Raw genomic sequence first — 20,163 nt, 5'->3', positions numbered from 1 at the left:
TGACTTTGTGTGCTGTTGCATATACAATTTAGAGTAAAAGAAAAACTATTAAATGGAACTCATATTTATTTGTATAGCACTTTTAACAATGGACATTGTTTCAAAGCAGCTTTGGCTACAAAGTTATATGTTTAGTGCCTATAAGTTTGTTCCTTTTAATTGTAAGTTTGTCCCTCAAGAGCGAAAAACTCCCTGAAATGGCATCAAAAGGGAACCCATTCTCATCTGGGTGGCACCAAATGTCCAAAACCTGTTTTAACATGACAGTCTTTCTGTGCACAAAGCCAGGTTCATGAATATTATGGCAAGGTTTGAGTGGAAGTATTCTAATGTCCTGCACAGAGTCCTGACATTGACCCTATTGAACACATTCGGCATTCACTGGAATATCAACTGCACTGTCTGTAAAAATCTTTTTGCATAATTTTACTCAGCTACTATTTTAAAAACAAGACAAAGGCTTAATATCATTTCATTCCGCAATTATGTATTTTACAGTTTTTTGGAGGAACAACATCTTTGCATTAGGTATACTGATGTCTTAAACCCCAGCAATATTATAAACTGCTTTTTGCTTAGTCTTCTGGCCAAAGTTTTATAAATGCATGGACAATATTATTTAAAGCACAGATTAGTAATAAAGCCTATATGTGAGAGTTTATAGCCGAGAATAATAAAGCCATGATTGTTTGAAGGAATCAGAGTGTGTTTTAATAGATGGACAGCATTTCAGCAATTTATAACTCCTGGGATGGTGGGATAGACTTGTTTGGCAGAACTGATATGGTGAAACTGTGTGCCAATGCTATTAAAGCCTTCATTTCAAATACAGAAGCTTAATGAGTGGTGAAAAGCATATGGTGTACCAGTGTTATTATGCTTTTATCTCCTGGTGAAGGTGGATTTCACTAAGCACAAAAAAGCTGTTCAATGATTCAAGCTTCAGGAAGAAAATGGATAAGGCTTCCTATTTTAAGTAGATCTTGTATGTACTGCCTGTGTAACTCTTATTCTAAAATAATAACATGCTTAATACCAGACTAATACCAGGGCTTTTGAAGAAAAGGCACATGTAGAAAAACCAGGATCCAGTTATTACAGGTTTAAGTCGAACTTTAGAGAAACAACCCAAGGTTTTGATGCTGTCACAAAGAATGAAAAAAACCTAAAAATATATCTTGTAAAAGACTCTCTTCACACTCTCATAAGTGAATTTCAAAACATCTGCCAAACATCATTACTGTTTCCACCCCCCACCCCCCAAAAAAATGTAAATAAATAAATAAATAAATAAATAACAAGCATGTGTAATTAAACCAAACACCTATACTAGCATTTTAACATTTCCAAGCATCTGTAATCAGATTTGCCTCAAACTTTCCTGTATTACCGTAGCAGGTTACATGTGATCAGAATAAGAATCTGCTGTTTATTCCTTTAACATGAATGCTCTTTTATCAAGACTTTAAATCCTGACATCAACATTGATATAAGGTTGATTTTAAAGGTGATAATAAGTTGCAGTAAAATCACTTAATATGATAATCGCACTACTTTGGCAGCAGATCAAAAACATCACTCAACAGATTTTATCCCCTGTGTCCCTGGCATATAAAACTGCAATCTAAATGTGTTGGAAAAAGAAAACACTATCATCAGGACCCATAAAGCAGAACAAACAACTGCGGTTTGACCTCCTGGGTATTTTTAGAGCAACCAATCAACCTCTAATCTGGAGCTGGAAAACAGATGGCAGCTCGTTCAACACAACATGTTCCTGCTTAGGTGCAGGCTTAGCATATAATTTTAGCTGTGTGTGTGCAAGCACAGGCAGAATGTGCACCAGATCAGTCATAGGACCAGGCACTGTTTACTGAGATTGGTTTATATTCAACCCCCGGTCCTCATTTTTCAACTTTGTTTTGAATGAACAATAAAAATTGGGATTCATTAAACGTGCATGTGATGTGCACAGATTTTAGCAGGGGAGCTTAGTAAATACCGAATGTTCATACCTGTCATGCATATGCAGATCATTTAAATATAGACACTCCTTTAATAGTTCATACTATATGGCATTCAGGCATTGCCTCAAAAAGGGACATTATCACCATGGAGAATTCTGCAAACAATATATGCAGTTTTTTTTCCCCAGCAGAGTTTAAAAAAGTGGAGTGCTAGTATGTTACGCTATTTAATATTTTTTTTGTTTTTGTCTTTTATAATACAAATACATAAAAATATTTTTTATACTGTATAAACCAACCTCCATCTCCCAATTTTTTTGAAATAATAAACCTGCTAGAAAAAAAGGATAAGAATGAAGAACGAATAAAAAAAATAAAAAAAACTTGAAAGTTTAGATAAAAAAATTAAAAGAGGAAAAAAGAAAGAGAACTATGTGATGTTCACAATAACAATTTGACAGTATAAGAGGGAAATGTTATAGATAAGGGAGATAAAGATGACCTATTGTTTGTTGATGTGGTGTTTAACTAGGTGTACATTATACGAACAAAGGTGTTAGGACACTCAGCTTTTTTTCAGACATATTTGTTTCTTTCCCAAACCATTAGTATAAAGTTGGAGGCACACATCGTATAGTCTTTGGATGTAGTAGCATTATATTTTCCATTCACTTGAATTAGGAGACCCAAACCTGTTTCAGCATCACAATGTCCCTGTGCTCAAAGCAAACTCCATGAAGATCTGGATTGCATGGTTTTAAGAGGAATATCTTGAGAATGCTGAGGATGGAGCCGCCACAAAGGATGAAAAGAGGAAGGCCAAGTAGGAGGTTTATGAATGTGGTGAGGGAAGACATGCAGGTAGTTGGTTTGAAAGAGGCAGATGTAGAGGACAGGGGGGTATGAAGACGGATGAGTCACTGTGGTGACCCCTAATGGGAGAAGCCGAAATAAGAAGATCTTGAGTGGCCTGCTATAGAGCTGTGAACACCTCAAATCAGTACCTGATTTTACGAACACCCTTGAGGCTGAATGAGCACAAATCTCAACAAGCACACTCCAAAATCTAGTGAAACGTCTTCCCAGAAGAGTGGAGCTTTTTATAACAGTAAATTGGGATTAAATGTGAAATGGGATGAATTTTATGGTTAGGTGTTCACAAACTTTTGTCCATTTGGTCTATGTTGCATGCTCTGTGAAAGATGTCATATTTAAAACTGTTTTTACTTCTAGATATATTTCTAAGGCAATAGCTTTGACTGCATTGGTAATGTTGTTGGCCATTGCACGGAAGAAGATGACAAGCATACCTGAATTGAAGTGTTCTAATCCATCATAAATTGATGTTTACTTGTTCAACTTGCTCATGTCTTCAGAACACCTGATACTTGAAGTGGAAATATAATAGAATAGAATAGAATATGCATGAGCACACTGACAGCGATGTAAGAGGAAACCGACTGCATCAGTCCCTGCTTATTGAGGTTAAAGTGGCAGTTTGGAGGAAAGGATTTGCAAAATGCTGTTCTTAACCCAAACCGAGTCTGTCTGTGAAGACAATGCCTGCCACTCAAACTGTGAGACAGAATACAGCCATAGGTTATCACTGAGCACAAAAACTTGCTTCAGACCGTGTTGATTTGATATTACATCAGATTTAAGAAGCAAATGTCAAATAAACACAACTTCTAAAGAAGTATACTTGACTTATTTTTGAACAGAAACAATATTAGTTTACTTTTATATGTACTATCAAGCTTTTTGTCTAAATCTATAAAATATTCCCAGTATTACTTAGTAATTTAACAATCACATTATGAAATTCTTACAAATTGAATGTTTTCTGTGAAATGTTAAAAGTTGGTTATCCTTTTCAGTGTTGAATAATTATATTTGTATTTAGTTACTGAATATATGTACTATGTAACAGTAGTTAAAAAAGCAGTTTGAGGTACATACACATTTATAAGATTAATTTTCTGTATTGTGGACATGTATTCAAGTATTATGTATGATTTGTTTTCTTGTCACATTAACCTGACACTCAATCCTTACAGAGTGGCAGATTTTGTGAATAAAATAAATAAATAAATAAAAATAAATAAAATGTGTGTGTGTGTGTGTGTGTGTGTGTGTGTGTGTGTGTGTGTGTGTGTGTGTGTGTGTGTATATATATATATATATATATATATATATATATTATTATTATTATTATTTTTTTTTATTAATTTTTTTTAATAATCTTGTTTTGTAATGTAAAAGTGACCTTAAAGTCTATTTTAGTTAAATTAATTTATCTTCAAAAATATGGAAATATATTTATTTTCTACCGTCTTTAAACTGAAGTGAGCAGAAAATGAGTCAGATATGACAATGCACTTATAATAGAATTGACATTTCTGTAAATAACATCTTGGATACATTTGGGATGAGAGGAAAACTGTCTAAATCCTGACCCAAGTTACTGCGATAAAATTGTGTCTATAAAATTTTATCTTATCTTATGCTCATCCCAAGACTTTTATTTATAATTTATACATACTAAATTTGTACATACTAAACATCAGATTTATAATCTTAATATCAGGTGTCACCCAGAAGGACAGGTTTCTATTGAACCTGGTTTCTCTAAAGGTCTATTCCTCAAGTCCGTTGAGGACATTTTGCTTTGCCTGGATACAAAGCTGTAAAGCTTCTTTGTGACAATGTCTATAAATAAAAGCACTATAAAAAAATGTCATTGAGCTAAATCAAAGGACTTTAAGTTCAACAGTGGGATTTAATGTGTTCAAACCACAAACTGAGTTGCTGTTTTTTTCAAGTAGATGATCATAAAAAAAAAAAAGAGCATAAACCACCAGAAGGCCACATGATGTGTTGGAACGCTGAGTTCCCAGGCACTTTTTTTAATGTATCCCCTTGTTTCTGTCCTGTAGAGGGAAATCCATTGCCCTCATGTACTAGTTATCACTTATTAGTGTTCATTATCTGGGCATGTATTCTTGTGGAAGGCCACTCAGATTTCTGTCCCTGAGAGCACGGTCCACCTCCCGCATATAGCCATTTATATGAGTCCTCATGTCTTTTGTGAAGGGGTCGAAGGCGAGGCGTCGAGATCCTGTGCGTTTGAAGTGGCCGTCTCGGTTTCTCTCGGCACACAGCAGCCGTTCTTCAGGAACGGTGACGTTAAGGAAAGCCGTCATGAGTCTGAGCTGGTGGATGAGGTCTGTGAGGAGCTGCTCGTAGTGCACTACCAGCAGACGTCTGGAGTACTGTAGCCAGGCCAGGGCATGAGACACCCACCATGAGGAGTAGGTCTCTACAAACTCGGGCCACTCTGAGAACAAAAATCAGACTTAGTTTTGATTTTTAAAAGTTTCTGCATCTTAAAATCTCAGTGTGGAACTGTTTCCTGATTCAAATCAGTTTTGCAATGCAAATGTGGAGGACATACATGTTTTCTGAAACGTCCCATTTCCATATTAATTTTGTCCGAGGTTAGTTTCTCCAAAAATGTCTCTATTTTCACAGGTTAGCAGTTTAATAAATGGTTGGAAGTGATACGTTACGATACAGTTTTGTGTTATTAATTCTATGTAATCTTTTAATTTGATGAACTTCCACTGTCAACTTATAACATAGTACTTGATCCACAAACCCTGCACAACTTAAAGAAACTCTGAGATATGGAATTAATGTCATGAAATCATTATGTATGTATGGGATATTTTACCATGCTTAGTAGATTTTCTGAATTAATAAAAAAAAAATTACAATGTTTAGTAAATTGCTAAACACACAGTTATCTTATCCTTCAAATGTTCCACGTTTTCTTTCTCATTTTGATCCAGCAATTTTTAACAAATTATTTCACTTCATCCAAATCATCACATTGATGAGAATACTCTCATGGCCTTCTCAGAGCTTTGTAGATTTCAGATATTTTTGTTGTTAATTTTCAGCGTTCCCTACGCACATCTTCTGATCATGTTTAAAGTCTATGACCCATAGCCAATAACAGCTATTAGCATAATTGACTGTTGCAATGCCAGTGCTCAAACATGTCTTAGTCCATGATTACCGTTACTTTTCCAGTGTGTGTCTGTTGCGTAACCCAGGTGCCCTGCATTCTTGCGGTTAAACTCTGCTACGAGGCAGTGGTACGGGTTCCGAATTAACAGGATGGCTGAGTCGAACTTCTTGATCTCCCTCTGCCCACTCTCGTGTATCTTTACACAGATGGTTCTCCCGCTTTGCCAGTAATCCTTCTCTCCCTTAAAGCCTAACAAAATAAGAAAAAGGTCATTAATGGGACAAGAATTTATTCTAAACTTACAAGTAAAACAAATTAGGATAATTGATATTATGTGGGCAGTTTGTGTTTGTTGTATTTAAACATTAATAAGAAAAAAAGACTGAAATAATTGGGTCCCACCTTTGTTGTACAAAGAGCCATCAAAGTAATAGCTGCCTGTGTAGTAACCCGTAGCAAGCTCGATGAGGTGCCGCAGCCAAGTGTTACCCGCTCCAGGAAAACTAGACAATGCAGTGAGGGAGGGCGAGCTCTCTGGCAGAAACATCCTCGCCCTACATCGAGACTCTGACGACACAGGCATAATGAGCTTGTACTGGATGTTTGTGTGTGTGTGTGTGTGTGTGTGTGTGTGTGTGTGTGTGTGTGTGTGTGTGTGTGTGTGTGTGTGTGTGTGTGTGTGTGTGTGTGTTTGTGTGTGTATTTATGAGTAGTATGTTTTGTGATGCCATATAATTAATATTGTGTGAATATGTAACTTAATCGTGATAAAAAGGGATTTCAAGTAGGATTTAGTTTATGCTGCGATATACACTGACCAGGCATAACCTTTGAAAGATACTGACCACTGCAGAACCGGGAACATCCCACAAGAGCTGCAGTTTTGGAGATGCTCTGACCCACACTCTGGCCGTCAAACTTTTTTTTTTTTCAGACTCGCTCAAATCTTTACGCTTGCCCTTTTTTTTCCTGCTTTTGACACATCAACTTTGAGGACAAAATGTTCCCTTGCTGCCTAATAATATTCCACCCACTAACAGGTGCCATGGTGAAGAGATAATCAGTGTTATTCACTTCATCGGTCATAATGTTCTAATTTCATAATGTTATGCCTGATAGGTGTTCTAGGGATTAGGATGTAGTTAGATTATTTTGTGATAAAGCATTGCATATTCATAAACAAATGGCAAGTGTGATTAAGTAACCTGAATGTCACACACCAGGAGCATGCATGAATTAAATCTGGATAGAAAAGAATATAATTTAGGTTTTAATAATGTTTAACAAAAGTATAGTTTGGTATTTCAAAATGATCAAGTTTTTAAAAAGCTTACTAAGCTTGTAATCTTAGTAGACACAGGGTCTGTGTGCTTGTGTGTGTGTGTGTGTGTGTGTGTGTGTGTGTGTGTGTGTGTGTGTGTGTGTGTGTGTGTGTGTGTGTGTGTTACCTAGCACAGGTGTGCTGTACACCTGTAAGTAATCTGCCACAGAGGTGTAGTATGGAGCTTCTTTCCCCTCACACAGCTGCTCGTCTACATTCTGTTGCATTAGGAGGAAAGTGGAGGTGTGGCCACAGAGACAGTCTCGTCCTCTTCTAACAGCCAGAGGCAGCTCCTGAATGGGTCAGAAGGTTGCATCTTACAATCATACTGTCATGGATCTAGACTGTAGCAGCAAAATACAAAACTAATGACTCTCTATTCATCTGTTCCTCATTAAAGCTCCATTATGCCTTCTCTGGAAAAAAAAAAAAGAACAAGCTATTGTGTGAGTGGCTCGAGATCTCAGAGCTTCATTTCTGTGTAAGACTCTCGAAAAGAGGCTCTCGAATCACAAAGGCTTATTGATTGATGATGGCCTCTTTTGAAGTAAGTACAGAGGAGGCGAACTAAAAGGCTGCAGCATGCTAGTTCAGGGACGTGGGAGCCAACCTGATCAGTGCACGTCTCCACACACAGCTGTGAGGTGATGTTCTGATGGCCAGCATGGAGCACAAAGTCAGCACTCATGTTCTTTGGGGTGTGGAAGCAGCCATGATAGTGGACATTTCTGTCTGAGAGAAAGAGAGAACATTAAAACACAGAATTATTAGCACAACATTTTCATGTACACTGTATAATTACACCGTTATTAATGTTTTATGAAAAGTAAAGAGAAAACATTTGATATATAGTGTTAAGACATTTTATTCATAGTGTTTCGACATTTGGTTGTGTCTGGTTCCACAGACTATTTAATTTAATTTTTAGAAGATATTATATTAATATAAACCTGTATGCACATACTTTAATTCCATAACTTTTCTTTGATGATGTGCCCATTAACAGGAAACAGTTCAATTTAATTCAATTGGATGTGTATAGCACTTTTAACATTATTCATTGATCCAAGCTTTACAGAAGGAAAGAAATTATAAGTTCAGTCCCTATAACATGCCAGTGGTGACAGTCGCAAGGACAAATCCTCATCTGGGTGACACAGAATGTCCATTCATATCATATCATCTGTTCACTAATGGGTACCTGAATGCAATGTGTTTAAAATATGTCTAATTTAGATATGATACTGTGTCTTTGGACCATTTGAAAAAAGATTAAAGTAATATTTCTAGAAATATTATTGCGTTTTTCAAAATATTTAAAATACCTTAAAGTAGCCTAGATTGCTAGATCAGTTTGGCAAGTTATACTAATTGTTTACTCGCCCATTTAACATTAATTATTTATTCAATTGTGCTACAGATGAAGTGAAAACTATCTGAAACACAATGCCCTACAGTAAATCTAAAACAGCACACTAAATGTCTGGCAGAAATTACATTTTTTTTTTTCCAAAAGTCATTTGCAAGTAATGGCATGTCTGTACTTATTCTATATTAATAGAATAGTATTAGTAGTGTTTAGTCTATATTTTATATTTATATATATATATATATATATTTTTTTTTTTTTTCTTCTTTTTTTTTATACTTAACTAATGTGTGTTTAATGTGTTAAATGGAAACAGGGGTGCATAGAAAGAAGTCTGTAAATGTTTGAGATACAGCGACAGAGAGAAAATAGATTTGCACTATCCCACATATACACATACATTCAGATGTTCAGTTGACTAGGAAAATATGAATGTACCAGCAGACATGTTTAAAATTCTAGAGGCATCTCACTGCTACACTGGATGAGAAAACCCCATGTGTGTGTGTGTGTGTGTGTGTGTGTGTGTGTGTGTGTGTGTGTGTGTGTGTGTGTGTGTTTATGAGAGACAATCAAATTAATAATAGTATATAAGTCTACATATGTTTATGAGCATGTTAAATATATTTCAGTCAACTCCAGGTTCATTGGTACTCCTTATTAGAGTGCACAAATAATTCTATAAAATAAAAGATTTTTTTTTACTTGACCAGCTGAAAAAAAATAACTTGTTTTCCCAAAACAAAAAATAACATTATCTTGAATATATACTCATTTTATATATACAATTTTTAATTTAATGTTCTCTGGTTTTTAATTTATGATTTTAATATATAGATGCATTTTGTTATTTTTTATAATGCCTTGATGTCCTGTTTTCCTGAAAAATAATTATGATTGCATGTAAACATTTTTTCAGTTTTCAGTTTACTGTATAAATGAACTTTCAATACTTACATCTCCTGTGGCCAGGAATCCCCTCATCCACTTTATAGATTGAAAGCCTGGCCACACCTCCACACAATGAGTCCCTTTCAGACCTGCAGTTCAGGTTGCAGTCCTCACTTCGAGCCCGAGCAGCACTGATCCGGTTCCCACAGTGACACTCTGTTCCATATTCCAGCCCAGCAAACCGGTAGCCACTGCAAGAAGGAAAATGCATTGAAGCTGCAGTAAAGCTACAGTGGGTGCAGGCTCACCAAAACATTTTGTCTATTATTTCCCTCAACTGTTCTCAACTTCTTGTTTTGGTGAGTTTGCACTTACTGTAGTACTAGAGTCCTTGTCTTACATTATGTTATCTTGTGCACAGTAGTTCACCTCAAAGCAGTGAGATATTTTTCATTCATTCATTTTCTCCCGCTTATCCGTAATTCGGCCCCCGCCTTCGACTGCTGCCCAATCCTAACAGCCCCGTACCTTACGGTCCCTCCTGCAGGTGGTGAGCCCACGGGAAGGCGGCCCCACGTCACTCCGACGTCACGGACCTTGATATTTCCCTCGTAAGGGACCCCCGGAGCAAAGAGGGTTAAGGGCCTTGCTCAAGGGCCCAAGATACCGGGGCTTGAACCCCAGACCTTCCGATCGGCAACCCAGCGCCTTAACCGCTGTAGCCACTAGTCCCCCAGCAGTGAGATATTTGAGTAACTATAACCTTCATGCCAGCATTGGGATTATTGTTGCAGAACATCCTCTCACTGGATGTTTATTTGTTTTTTTGCACCAATCAGCATAAACTCTAGACCAGGAGTCACCAACATGGTGCCCGCAAGGACCACATGAGTCGCCCGCGGGCTTTTTCTAAAAATAGCTCACCATAGCGCCACTTATCAGTGAGCTGCATCAGTTTTTTTTATGTTGCTATTCTTTTTTTAATCACACTTGAAAATAACTATAATATCACTCATTATTAATAATAACATATAATTAAAGGTAAATTGAGCAAATGTGTTATTTCAGAAGCCATAGACAAAGTCACAGAGATCACATTTATCCTCATTCTGTTGTTTGAAGTGAACATTGTGAACTGAAGCTCTTGAACTGTAGTAAGATTTTTTTTCCATGACACTATTTCCACTTAATTGACTAAAGAAATAATTACATGAAGTTGAAGATGCTTTCCTGTTATACATTTGGTGAATTGAAATGTGCAACCACATATAATGATTGTAAACTAAAGAGAGCCTGTTTATTGTGAGGTATGATTTTGTTGATAGGGTCAACAGACTAACCAAACTGACAGCATCAGGCTTGGTTTAGATGTTGCCCCCCCTCAATCATTTTTAATCCAGATAAAAAAAATCAGTCAGTGGGTTGGTAATATGCCTTTCTCCTGAATACTTTGCAACCAAATTCTTCCGATTATAATTCTATTATTTTGTTATAACAGTCGGGCAGAAGAGAAGATATTGATTTTGAAGCAACATCTCCAGCAACCTGAGTTTGAAAGGTCTTCTGATGAGAGCTTTCCTTGTGCACAGCTTTGTTATTAAATGGGCTGCACACTGCCACATCTCAGGGAAGGCCATTAGTCTTTCTTACACTTTGCTTCGTGTTATTGTTGCTTTCTAACAAAACACTATTACCATTTTGGAAGGGTTTCGAACAATTTGAGCGTTTTTTTCTTCCACTCAAACAAATGTCTGTTGAAAACACTGGGTATGTATTGCATCACCTTCCTTTATTAATGTAAATGGTAATTAAAATGATTTATTACTGTTGTTTTCAAACCAGTTTGTTTTTAAGTGGCCAGTCAATTAGACCAACAACTCAACTAACCACAAGTATAATATAAATTGATGATGATTTCCATCATGGTTATTTCATTTACTTAAAGGCAGTACAAGAGAACCATTGCTCTAATGTAACCAATTCTTGAGAGAATATATCCTTTAAAAATCAGCCTACAGCTTGTCATCATTTAATCCAGGGAAGGTTTTTCCCCTGCTCCACGAGACAAAAAACCTTTAATGTTTTTCTGGTATTAATTATGTATTAGGCAGGTAGCATGGTTCTGGATGACAGTTCTTTAATTTTTATAGCTCTGAGTGGGAGCAATAATGCTGACCATGTAATTAGGCGGTGTAAGAATACCTAAGACTAATACGTTCTATTTCTGAGATGAATATTAACTTTTTGTGGTAATTTTCCCTACGAGTGCTCACAATGTTTTTAGTGTGCTTCGGGTAGTCAAAGCCTTTAGAATGTGCCGAATGTTTTATCTGTGAAATTAAAGATCCGCACAAATGCTGGTACTGCTCCAACATGAGTGTCTGCCACCTGTGCCTACTGACCAACACTGCCTGCTTTCTTCTTCACTCTTAAGAAGCCTGAATCTTTTCCACTACATAAATTATACAATAAAGGTTGGGAATGGCTTCTAGTGATGATTCTCCATAAAGCTCTCTATATAATTGCGCTATAAATAATTCATATTTTAGAACAAATCACCAAATCATTGTAAGAGATGAAGTTAATAAAGGCCTGTGCTGTAATGAGAGTTCTTTCTGTCAGAGCACTTGGTGAAGATTCTCTAATGACCACTTTCTTTGTATAGCATCAATCAGCTTGTTCTTGGCTTGTGCAAATAAAGGATCTTTTTCAAAGGTCTCTTAGCATTTTTATCTTTTATGTTTCTCCGATATCATTTGTAGTCCTGTGAACTTTACTGTCTTTATATTAAATGACTGACATTCTGAGATTTCAGTAAAATATTTAAAAGATTGTTGTTGGTCACAATGCCCAGCATTATATGTTTTAAAGAATGTCAATTCCAATATATATGACCAAAGAATTGTTTTATGATGTGTGAGCTTTGAGTTGCCTTTAATAGTCCCTTATGGCTTATATTAATATAAACCATAATATTTAGTAAACCTTTGAAATATTTGTTGCTTTATGCCTTTTTTCAGCTTGTTATGTCACACAACAGCCTTATATCCTGCGCTTATAAATGAATTATAAATTGCTTATGATGATATAATAATTTCCTGTTCTTACCTCTCAAAGCAGGTGTCTTGGCACAACGAGCTGGTCATTTTCCTGAAGTCATAAAGCACCGTTCCTCCAAGAGCATGTTGTTTGTCGTCATTTATGAAACACCCGACGTAGGTTCCTTAAGTACGTACGAGAATAATGTGAATTCAGCTTGACATTAAATTCAAATTCAATTAAAGTTTCTATTCAATTCAAGTTTATTTCTTTAATGTTTTCACAGTGGACATTGTCTCAAAGCAGCTTTACAGAATGTATGAATTATAGAACAAAATTCACATATATTTATGTGTATTTATCCATGGTGAGGAGGCCTCGGATGACTGTGGCAAGGAAAAACTCCCTTTGATTGTATGAGGAAGAAACCTTGAGAGGAATCAGGCTCAAAAGTAAACCCATTCTCATTCACATTTGGCTGAAACCAAAAGTGTGATTATAAATCATTAAAACATTACAAACACTGGAGAGTGAGAAATATAGTTAGCACTGGAGTGTGTGATTATGAGTGTACTTTCTTTTCTACAGTATGAGACATTTTACACACACATATCGTTAGCACTGGAGTGTGGGCTGGACTCAACACACACTCATACAAACTGTTTAAATGCTTTTTTTGCACAAACCATTTTGTTTACATTTTGCTTAATTACATGTAAACTCCTGTACTCAATTCTCTATTACACACCGCACTGTGCAATATACAGTAGGTTTACTGGCAGCTCTATTTTGTGTTTTGTGTATTTGTCCTACACTGTCTTGTGTTGTCTTTCACTGTCTTGTGTTGTCTTACACTTTCTGTTTTGCACTGTTTGCACACGATGCACTTTCTGTTATGTAGCTTTATGTTTTTAAATGTAGCACCAGAGTTCTGGAGGAACGTTGTTTTATTTCACTGTGTACTGCGTCAGCTATATATGGTTGAAATGACAATAAAAAGCTTCTTAACTTGACTTGATTTTACCATAACTCAAGCATTATCATACCTCTATGTCTGGTGTCCTTGTTTGTTGGAATGTGTTCCAAATTCTTTTGGTCTGGTCTCCGACCCTGAATCCAATGTCGTCTCAGCTGTCTAATTTTCAGGTTCCGATTTACAAAGCGTTCTTGCTCCGCTCTACTTCCTGACAGATCTGGATTATCTTCCACTTCCTGAACTACAGATCCCGGTTTCCTATGGTGCCAGCTAACACTAGGTGCCTCCAGCGATCTAGGTATAGGGGAAAATGACAAAGGCGAATAGGTTCCTTTTTGAAACAAGGCCACATTGGAACGTTGGAGAAGCAGCACACTTCCTGCCATGATGTAAACCACACCCAGGAAAAGAAACAGTAACTGGGCCTGTCTTAAAAAGCGTTGTAGTCTGTAGAAAGTTTTAGCCATGATTTCCTCTCAGTGATCACCACTGTTTAAAATAAATACGCAGATGATTTAGTTTTCAGGATCTTCTTCTCTTCATCATCAAACACTTTATGGTTTTCTTTCTGGTGTCTGGTAAAAGTCTCCAGTTGAGGGGCTCCAGTTTTCAGAAAATGCACACACAATGTCTTTAAAAACACATGATGAACCTGGAGCAAAGGAAGAAAAAAAGGATCTGAAATCGTGTGAAATCTTTTTATCAGAACTTCTTTCAGGTATTTTTGTACATTAAAGTACATTTTTATCATTAAAGTTTTGTACATTAATTTGATTGAACTGAAAAGAGTGCTTTTCAAAGCATTATTTCTACACACACACATAAACACACACACACACACACACACACACACACACACACACACACACACACACACACACACACACACACACACCTTCAGGAGCTAGTCATAGTAGGTCATTTTGTATAATTGGACATTATTTCCTCATTATTGATTTTTTTTCTAAATACCTATTAAAAAAATATTTCCATCTATTAAACTGTTTCTGTTTGTCAGTAAACAGTTCCTTACTCCTGTGTTTCTCATCCCTTTTGAATCTCCACAAATTTGAAATTCCACAAGGCCACCTCTTTAGACTGGCTCAGTTCACAGAGTTACTGCAGAAATTAGGTTCCACCCTACACTCTCAAAATTAAAGTTACTTAACTGTACATATGTTTATTCCCAGAAACCTTAATTGTGTATGTTACTCCTGAACAGTTGATAGTGTACTTAGTATATGCACTAATAAAATATAACACCCAATGTACTGTAGCACACAATGTGTACAGTTTCCTTTTACAGAAACAAAGGAGCACGAACCCTGTTCCCGTATGACGATTCCCCTGTGCATAAATCAAGCTTCATGAATACATGGTGTGTTAAGGTAAACACCATCTGGAATGAACTGGAACACTGACTGAACTATTCAACCAACTGACTTCATTAATGCTTTGGTAACTGATTCACTGCAGCCACAAGCTTTGGTTTTAAGACTTCCCAGTAAAATGTAGATTATTATAGCAGCAAACATGGGGAATAAATATCCAAAGGAATACTCAAAAAGTACATACAGGCCCGATGGTCAGCTGTTCACATACGTATGGGCGAATAGAATACATCATTCCATTTTATGCTAAAGTTTAAATACTGTGCTACATGCAAATATAAAAAGTTGTATGCTTCAGGGTATCATCTCGGCAACAAGGATTATATTAGAGTGTAAAGACATTTATATCTTAATTTATGTCTTTGCTCTGAAGCTTTGGTTTATTATCTTTTTTTTGCATTTTCAGAATGTTTAAACATTGAATAGATATAATAGATCTTTAATCCAGTAATTTTGTTATTTTTCATCTTTTTTCTTGATCCTCTTCACCATTTAATAATACACTCGGTTAACACTCAACCTGCACTAGAATGACTAACCTTGAATCTTCTTTACAAGCTTTCATACTGTTTTGTATATCTGATTGAATGCTCATTTTATTCCAAAAGCAAGTGGGAGTGATCCCTTTTGTTTCCCAGCTGATTCCTGAGCCACCAGGCGACAAAGTGTTGCTAAAGCCTGACTACACCAGCAACAAATGGTTCCCTGTTACCATAGTGAATCAGAAGCAATAAGCAGATGCACATCATGGCTTGCAGAATAGTGACTCAAGAGTGGGCTACAGAGTGTATTTCACTCATTAAATCATTTGTTACACCACAACAGTGAGAACTTCAACCTTAAAGTCAGATTCTCTGCTTTCCATTAAAGTGTGGTTCAGGCATGCATTCTAATCACTGTGTAGTGATATTTATGAAAATCTCTCCACCTCTGTTTGCTTTATTCTCACTCTGTACTCCCATCAAACTGAAATCTCACTTTAGGTGACACCAGAGCCAAAATGTTTGTGTACCTTCAGCCAAAAACATTGAACACCTGTTTTGAAAAACAGCACATGTAGAAGAGAAGCACAGCATTTAAATTTTTATTTGTTTTTGTTTGTATAACACAAGCCCAAGCCATCAGCTCAAAAAGATAAAACCACATGATGGATGGCAAACAAAATTCGGAGACAAATGCATGAACTTGCATTTGTGAATTTCCCCCAATGCTACAATAGCAAATTTTGTACATTTTGAATTTTGAAAATTTTCCCTTTTAAAAAGGATATTAATTAGGATGTTAAGGCTATCAAACTATAAAAAAAACTTTTGAAAATCTGTTTTTCTAAAGGCACACAGCTTCTAAACAATAAGCCACAGGGACTGGAAATTGATAAAACCATAATACTCTAGGAATCTAATACAGTTGGCATGAAAGTGTACTGGGGTTGCATTACTGCCTGACTGCTTCAGAGTCTCAGGATCGTTCCTCAGCTCGGGTTACGGTCTATGAAGAATTTTACCCTGTGTTTGTATTGGTATCCCCCAGGTTTTTACAGGTCCCTTTAAACTCTTAAAAACCTTATAGGGAATTTTGAGGATAAATGCAGAATATTTATGTCCAGTGTTCCCTGGATGGACTCCGAATCTACCAGGACCCTGACCAGGATGAAGAGCTTACTAAATATTACATCCGTTTGTGCAAGTCGCAGTATCTAGTAAAGCAGTAAAAGCATTAGTTAATGAGTTTACTAACCACATGTAATTGGGAATTAAGCACTTTTTGAACAGATTTGTGAAATAAATCATGACAACCCTCCCTGCATTAAAAAAAACCCAACAAAAAAAAGTCCAAGTAAACAGCACATTTTTGGTTTGCTCGAGTCGAGTAAGTTGATGTGCATCCGAGTTCAGCACCATCTGTTCTGAACAGCGACCACACGCGCGCGTGAGCGTATACACACACACGCACACACACACGCACGCACGCACGCACGCACACACACACAAGCACGCGCACACGTGTTAATGCACATTATTATTTGGATAATCAAAACTATGGTCGTGCTTTTATCACACTCAGGTTGAAAGCAACAGCTTGAAAGGAAGCTTTGTTCAACAGCTACACACTCAGCTATACATACACACACACACACACACACACACACACACACACACACACGCTTAAATTCTCCATCTGAAACAGTTCTACCAGCACCAATGCACGACAAAATAGCATTTTCCTCTCTTTACATCAACTGCTGTTTATAAGAGAGAGCAGATATGAAGCTGCGCCTTTACCTGTTGTCCTTATGCGCGTGCCGTCTTCTGGCGGCTCGTGACGGAGCGCGTGTCACCTGTGGGTTCCCATTAAACACTCTATAAATACGCATAATACGAGAGTTCCTTTTCTTCTTTTTTTCTCTTACCGACGGCTTTAACTTCGGTGAGCGCTCTCTACACACACTCTCTCTATACACACACACTCACACGCAACACACAATCCCTCTCTCTCATTCTCTCTGAATGAGGGAGTCCTCGCGCCTCCAGGCGTTTCAATTGCGTCACTAGTCGCTCGGTCTGAGCCAGTCGGCTTTCAGTATGCAAATTTTGCCACACGTAAAAGCTCCGCCCCCCGACAGGCTTGTCAAAAAGATGATTTACATAATCCAAAGGTGAGCCTCCACCCTAAAAAAAAGCATTACACTGGTTACTATCTTGGAGACAGTATTAAGCATCTCTCTCTCACACACACAATATTAAGCATCTCTCTCTCACACACACACACATACACAAACACACACATTTACACAGACAAACACTTTAGTCCTGAGAATATGTATTTAAACAAAAATCACATTTTCTTACTAATTAATTCACAGTAATTTCTCTGAAGGCTCATGGATTTAAAACCAAACCACACTCTCTGATTTTCTGCTCAGTGCTTTATAAAATGGTCAGAAGGTGTTGATTGATTTTCTGTAAATCACAGGTTTATGCTAATGGTCTCAGTCTAATACCTTATCGTTTCTATAGTAACAGCTCTTTTACATTGTATGATGAAAGGTCCAAAGAAACAGATTTAACAAAAAACAAAACATAACAAAAGAAGAAACAGAATTGGTGATACAGTGAAGTTTTTTTTTAAGGAGGAATTATTTACCGGTTTAGGATGCACTCTCCAGTATCAGTGCTTTGTAAAGTCAGAGATAAAGCGCCAGATTGCACTTTGCCATTTCTAAACTGCATTTTTTAAATGAAAAAGAACAATACAAAACAATGACTGTTTATAACAGATATAATGTAAGTAATGATAGGAGCTCACCTGTTTTGCAGAGGTTCCACAAAATGCACAGTAACAAAAAAAAATCACTGCTGGCAATTTTCCTGGCACTAAGAGGAATAATAACCTTTCCTGACATGCTGTTAATTTGAGGCTTCATTAAACCATCCTGTATTTAAATATCTTTCTATAACTGCATGTAATATTATCAAGAAAGACCCATAACATGAATTAGCTGTTGAATTAGCATGATAACATAAATTAGCTGCTTAAACTAGTTTCAGAATTCATCTTTCATATCATATTGATGTACATTATGTCCTGTAACAGGGTTATGTATTGTTTATGGAACTTTTCACGAATTCTCAAAGCAATTATTGACCCTAACATTAGCTTTTTCAGTCATGACAAAAAAATACCTCGTCCTGTTTTTTTTTATTATTATTATTGTTGCCCTCAGACTGTTGTTTTGTCATTAACCTATTTTCAGTGCTCTAGATAAAACACTAGGCTCAGCATGCTTCTGTGTTTTTCTCCCTTTGTGTCCTTTATTTTATGAAATCGCTTTCTCCCAATAACATTTTAAAAGTGTAAAACAAATGAATGACATGAGCTCTTGTGTGTTGTTGACCTGCACTCAGGCTAATTAAAGATGACTATGAAGGAGTGGCACCTTCACAGCCAGAAAGATTTGTACATCCATTACTCCTACAGTAGAGAGAGAGAGAGAGAGAGAGAGAGAGAGAGAGAGAGAGAGAGAGAGAGAGAGAGAGAGAGAGAGAGAGACACAGATAGACAGACAGACAGGCACTGTTGGCAGGCTCTGTTTTTATCTTTGCTGTACAGGATGTAGGTCTTTGTTCATCTAATAATAGCAGTAGTGGCCATTCATCTACCATTGGCGTACAAGCATGTCAGAGATAAATTTGTGTGTGTGTGGGGGGGGGGGGGTGTATGTGGGTGTATGTGTTCGTACACATATCGAGTCTTGATTCCACATGACGGTTTATAAGGTTAACTAGCTATGATATGTCCTGATGGTAAAGCAAATTGGTGTGAAAAGAGTGATGTTTTTATCACAGGTTGTGAGAAAACAGACACAATGGAATGATCAACATATGGCTGATCTTAGGTTAGTGTACGAGGTCAATTATAAAGCTTATAAATGACATTAATTTAGGTAAAATATTTACTAATAAAGAATAAAATAAATATAATTCCATCTACATACACAATGTCTTATACAATCTGCTGAACTGACATAATCACTTCATTATTGATTTACTGACTGTATACACTTATGACTTATTGACTTAGCTGTTTACTGACCTAAACACGGGCACACCGACTAGGTGACTGACAAACCCGAGTTATCCATTTACATAATGGCCTATTAATTTACATAATGACTGACAGGCTTGACATTTTATGCAGTACTTATATACCGGCTCAATAGTATATACACTGTTACTTATTAAAATGCAACTGAATTAATGTTCATCGGTTATTTACATCTAATTTGGTTTCATCGCTTAAGTATAGTGCATGTCTCTGCCATGGTCACTGTCTAATCATGTTACGCTGGTGTTCAATGTCAGGAGATTAGATTCAGCAATAGAATTTCTCTGGGAGAATCTAAATTAAGGCCCAAGATGGCAACAGAATTTTAGCCATTCGATTGAGCAGAGATTAAATAAGATCGACTAGCCCTTGTGCACCCATATCCACCCCCTCCCTCTCTCTGTCATCATAAACGCACTGTACTCTGATGCTTCCTTTTCTGCCGACACTACAGATAATTATAATGATCTGTTTGAGTGTGCGAACCTGAAAAACAGACATGTAATGCACTGGGAAATGTTTATCCCAAAACATGCAGAGATTTTGACACCTGAGTAACTAGAATTATTCA

At 36.8% G+C, this 20,163-nt stretch overlaps 1 protein-coding gene and 1 long non-coding RNA gene across 2 annotated transcripts in view; one reads left to right on the top strand and one right to left on the bottom strand.

Annotated features, from left to right (window-relative positions):
* The window catches only part of LOC310741115, an 89,841-nt gene that overhangs the window by 8,286 nt on the left and 61,392 nt on the right, over positions 1-20,163 (top strand). The gene's annotated exons all lie outside the window — the stretch shown is intronic.
* Positions 4,472-17,508, bottom strand: wscd1b (WSC domain containing 1b). The gene is made up of 9 exons (XM_083567524.1): positions 17,270-17,508; positions 13,667-14,248; positions 12,690-12,804; positions 9,648-9,832; positions 7,932-8,053; positions 7,449-7,614; positions 6,403-6,567; positions 6,049-6,249; positions 4,472-5,304 (listed from the first exon to the last, which is right to left on the bottom strand). Exons 2-9 carry the CDS (start codon positions 14,061-14,063, stop codon positions 4,952-4,954), a joined length of 1,704 nt encoding a protein of 567 aa, XP_083423650.1. The 5' UTR covers positions 14,064-14,248; positions 17,270-17,508; the 3' UTR covers positions 4,472-4,951.

Source organism: Silurus aristotelis (assembly GCF_946808225.1).
Source record: "Silurus aristotelis genome assembly, chromosome: 18".
NCBI classification, from domain to species: Eukaryota; Metazoa; Chordata; class Actinopteri; order Siluriformes; family Siluridae; genus Silurus; species Silurus aristotelis.
Note: the sequence above shows the minus strand (reverse complement) of the source record. Positions and strands in the feature narration are given on the sequence as shown.

Coding starts and splice junctions, on each gene's coding strand:
- wscd1b (XM_083567524.1), bottom strand. CDS start 14,063: ATGGCTAAAACTTTCTACAGACTACAACGCTTTTTAAGACAGGCCCAG. Junction 7,615..7,931: donor TGGAGACGTGCACTGATCAG/GTTGGCTCCCAC, acceptor TGACCCATTCAG/GAGCTGCCTCTGGCTGTTAG. Junction 6,250..6,402: donor TGGCTCTTTGTACAACAAAG/GTGGGACCCAAT, acceptor TTATTTTGTTAG/GCTTTAAGGGAGAGAAGGAT.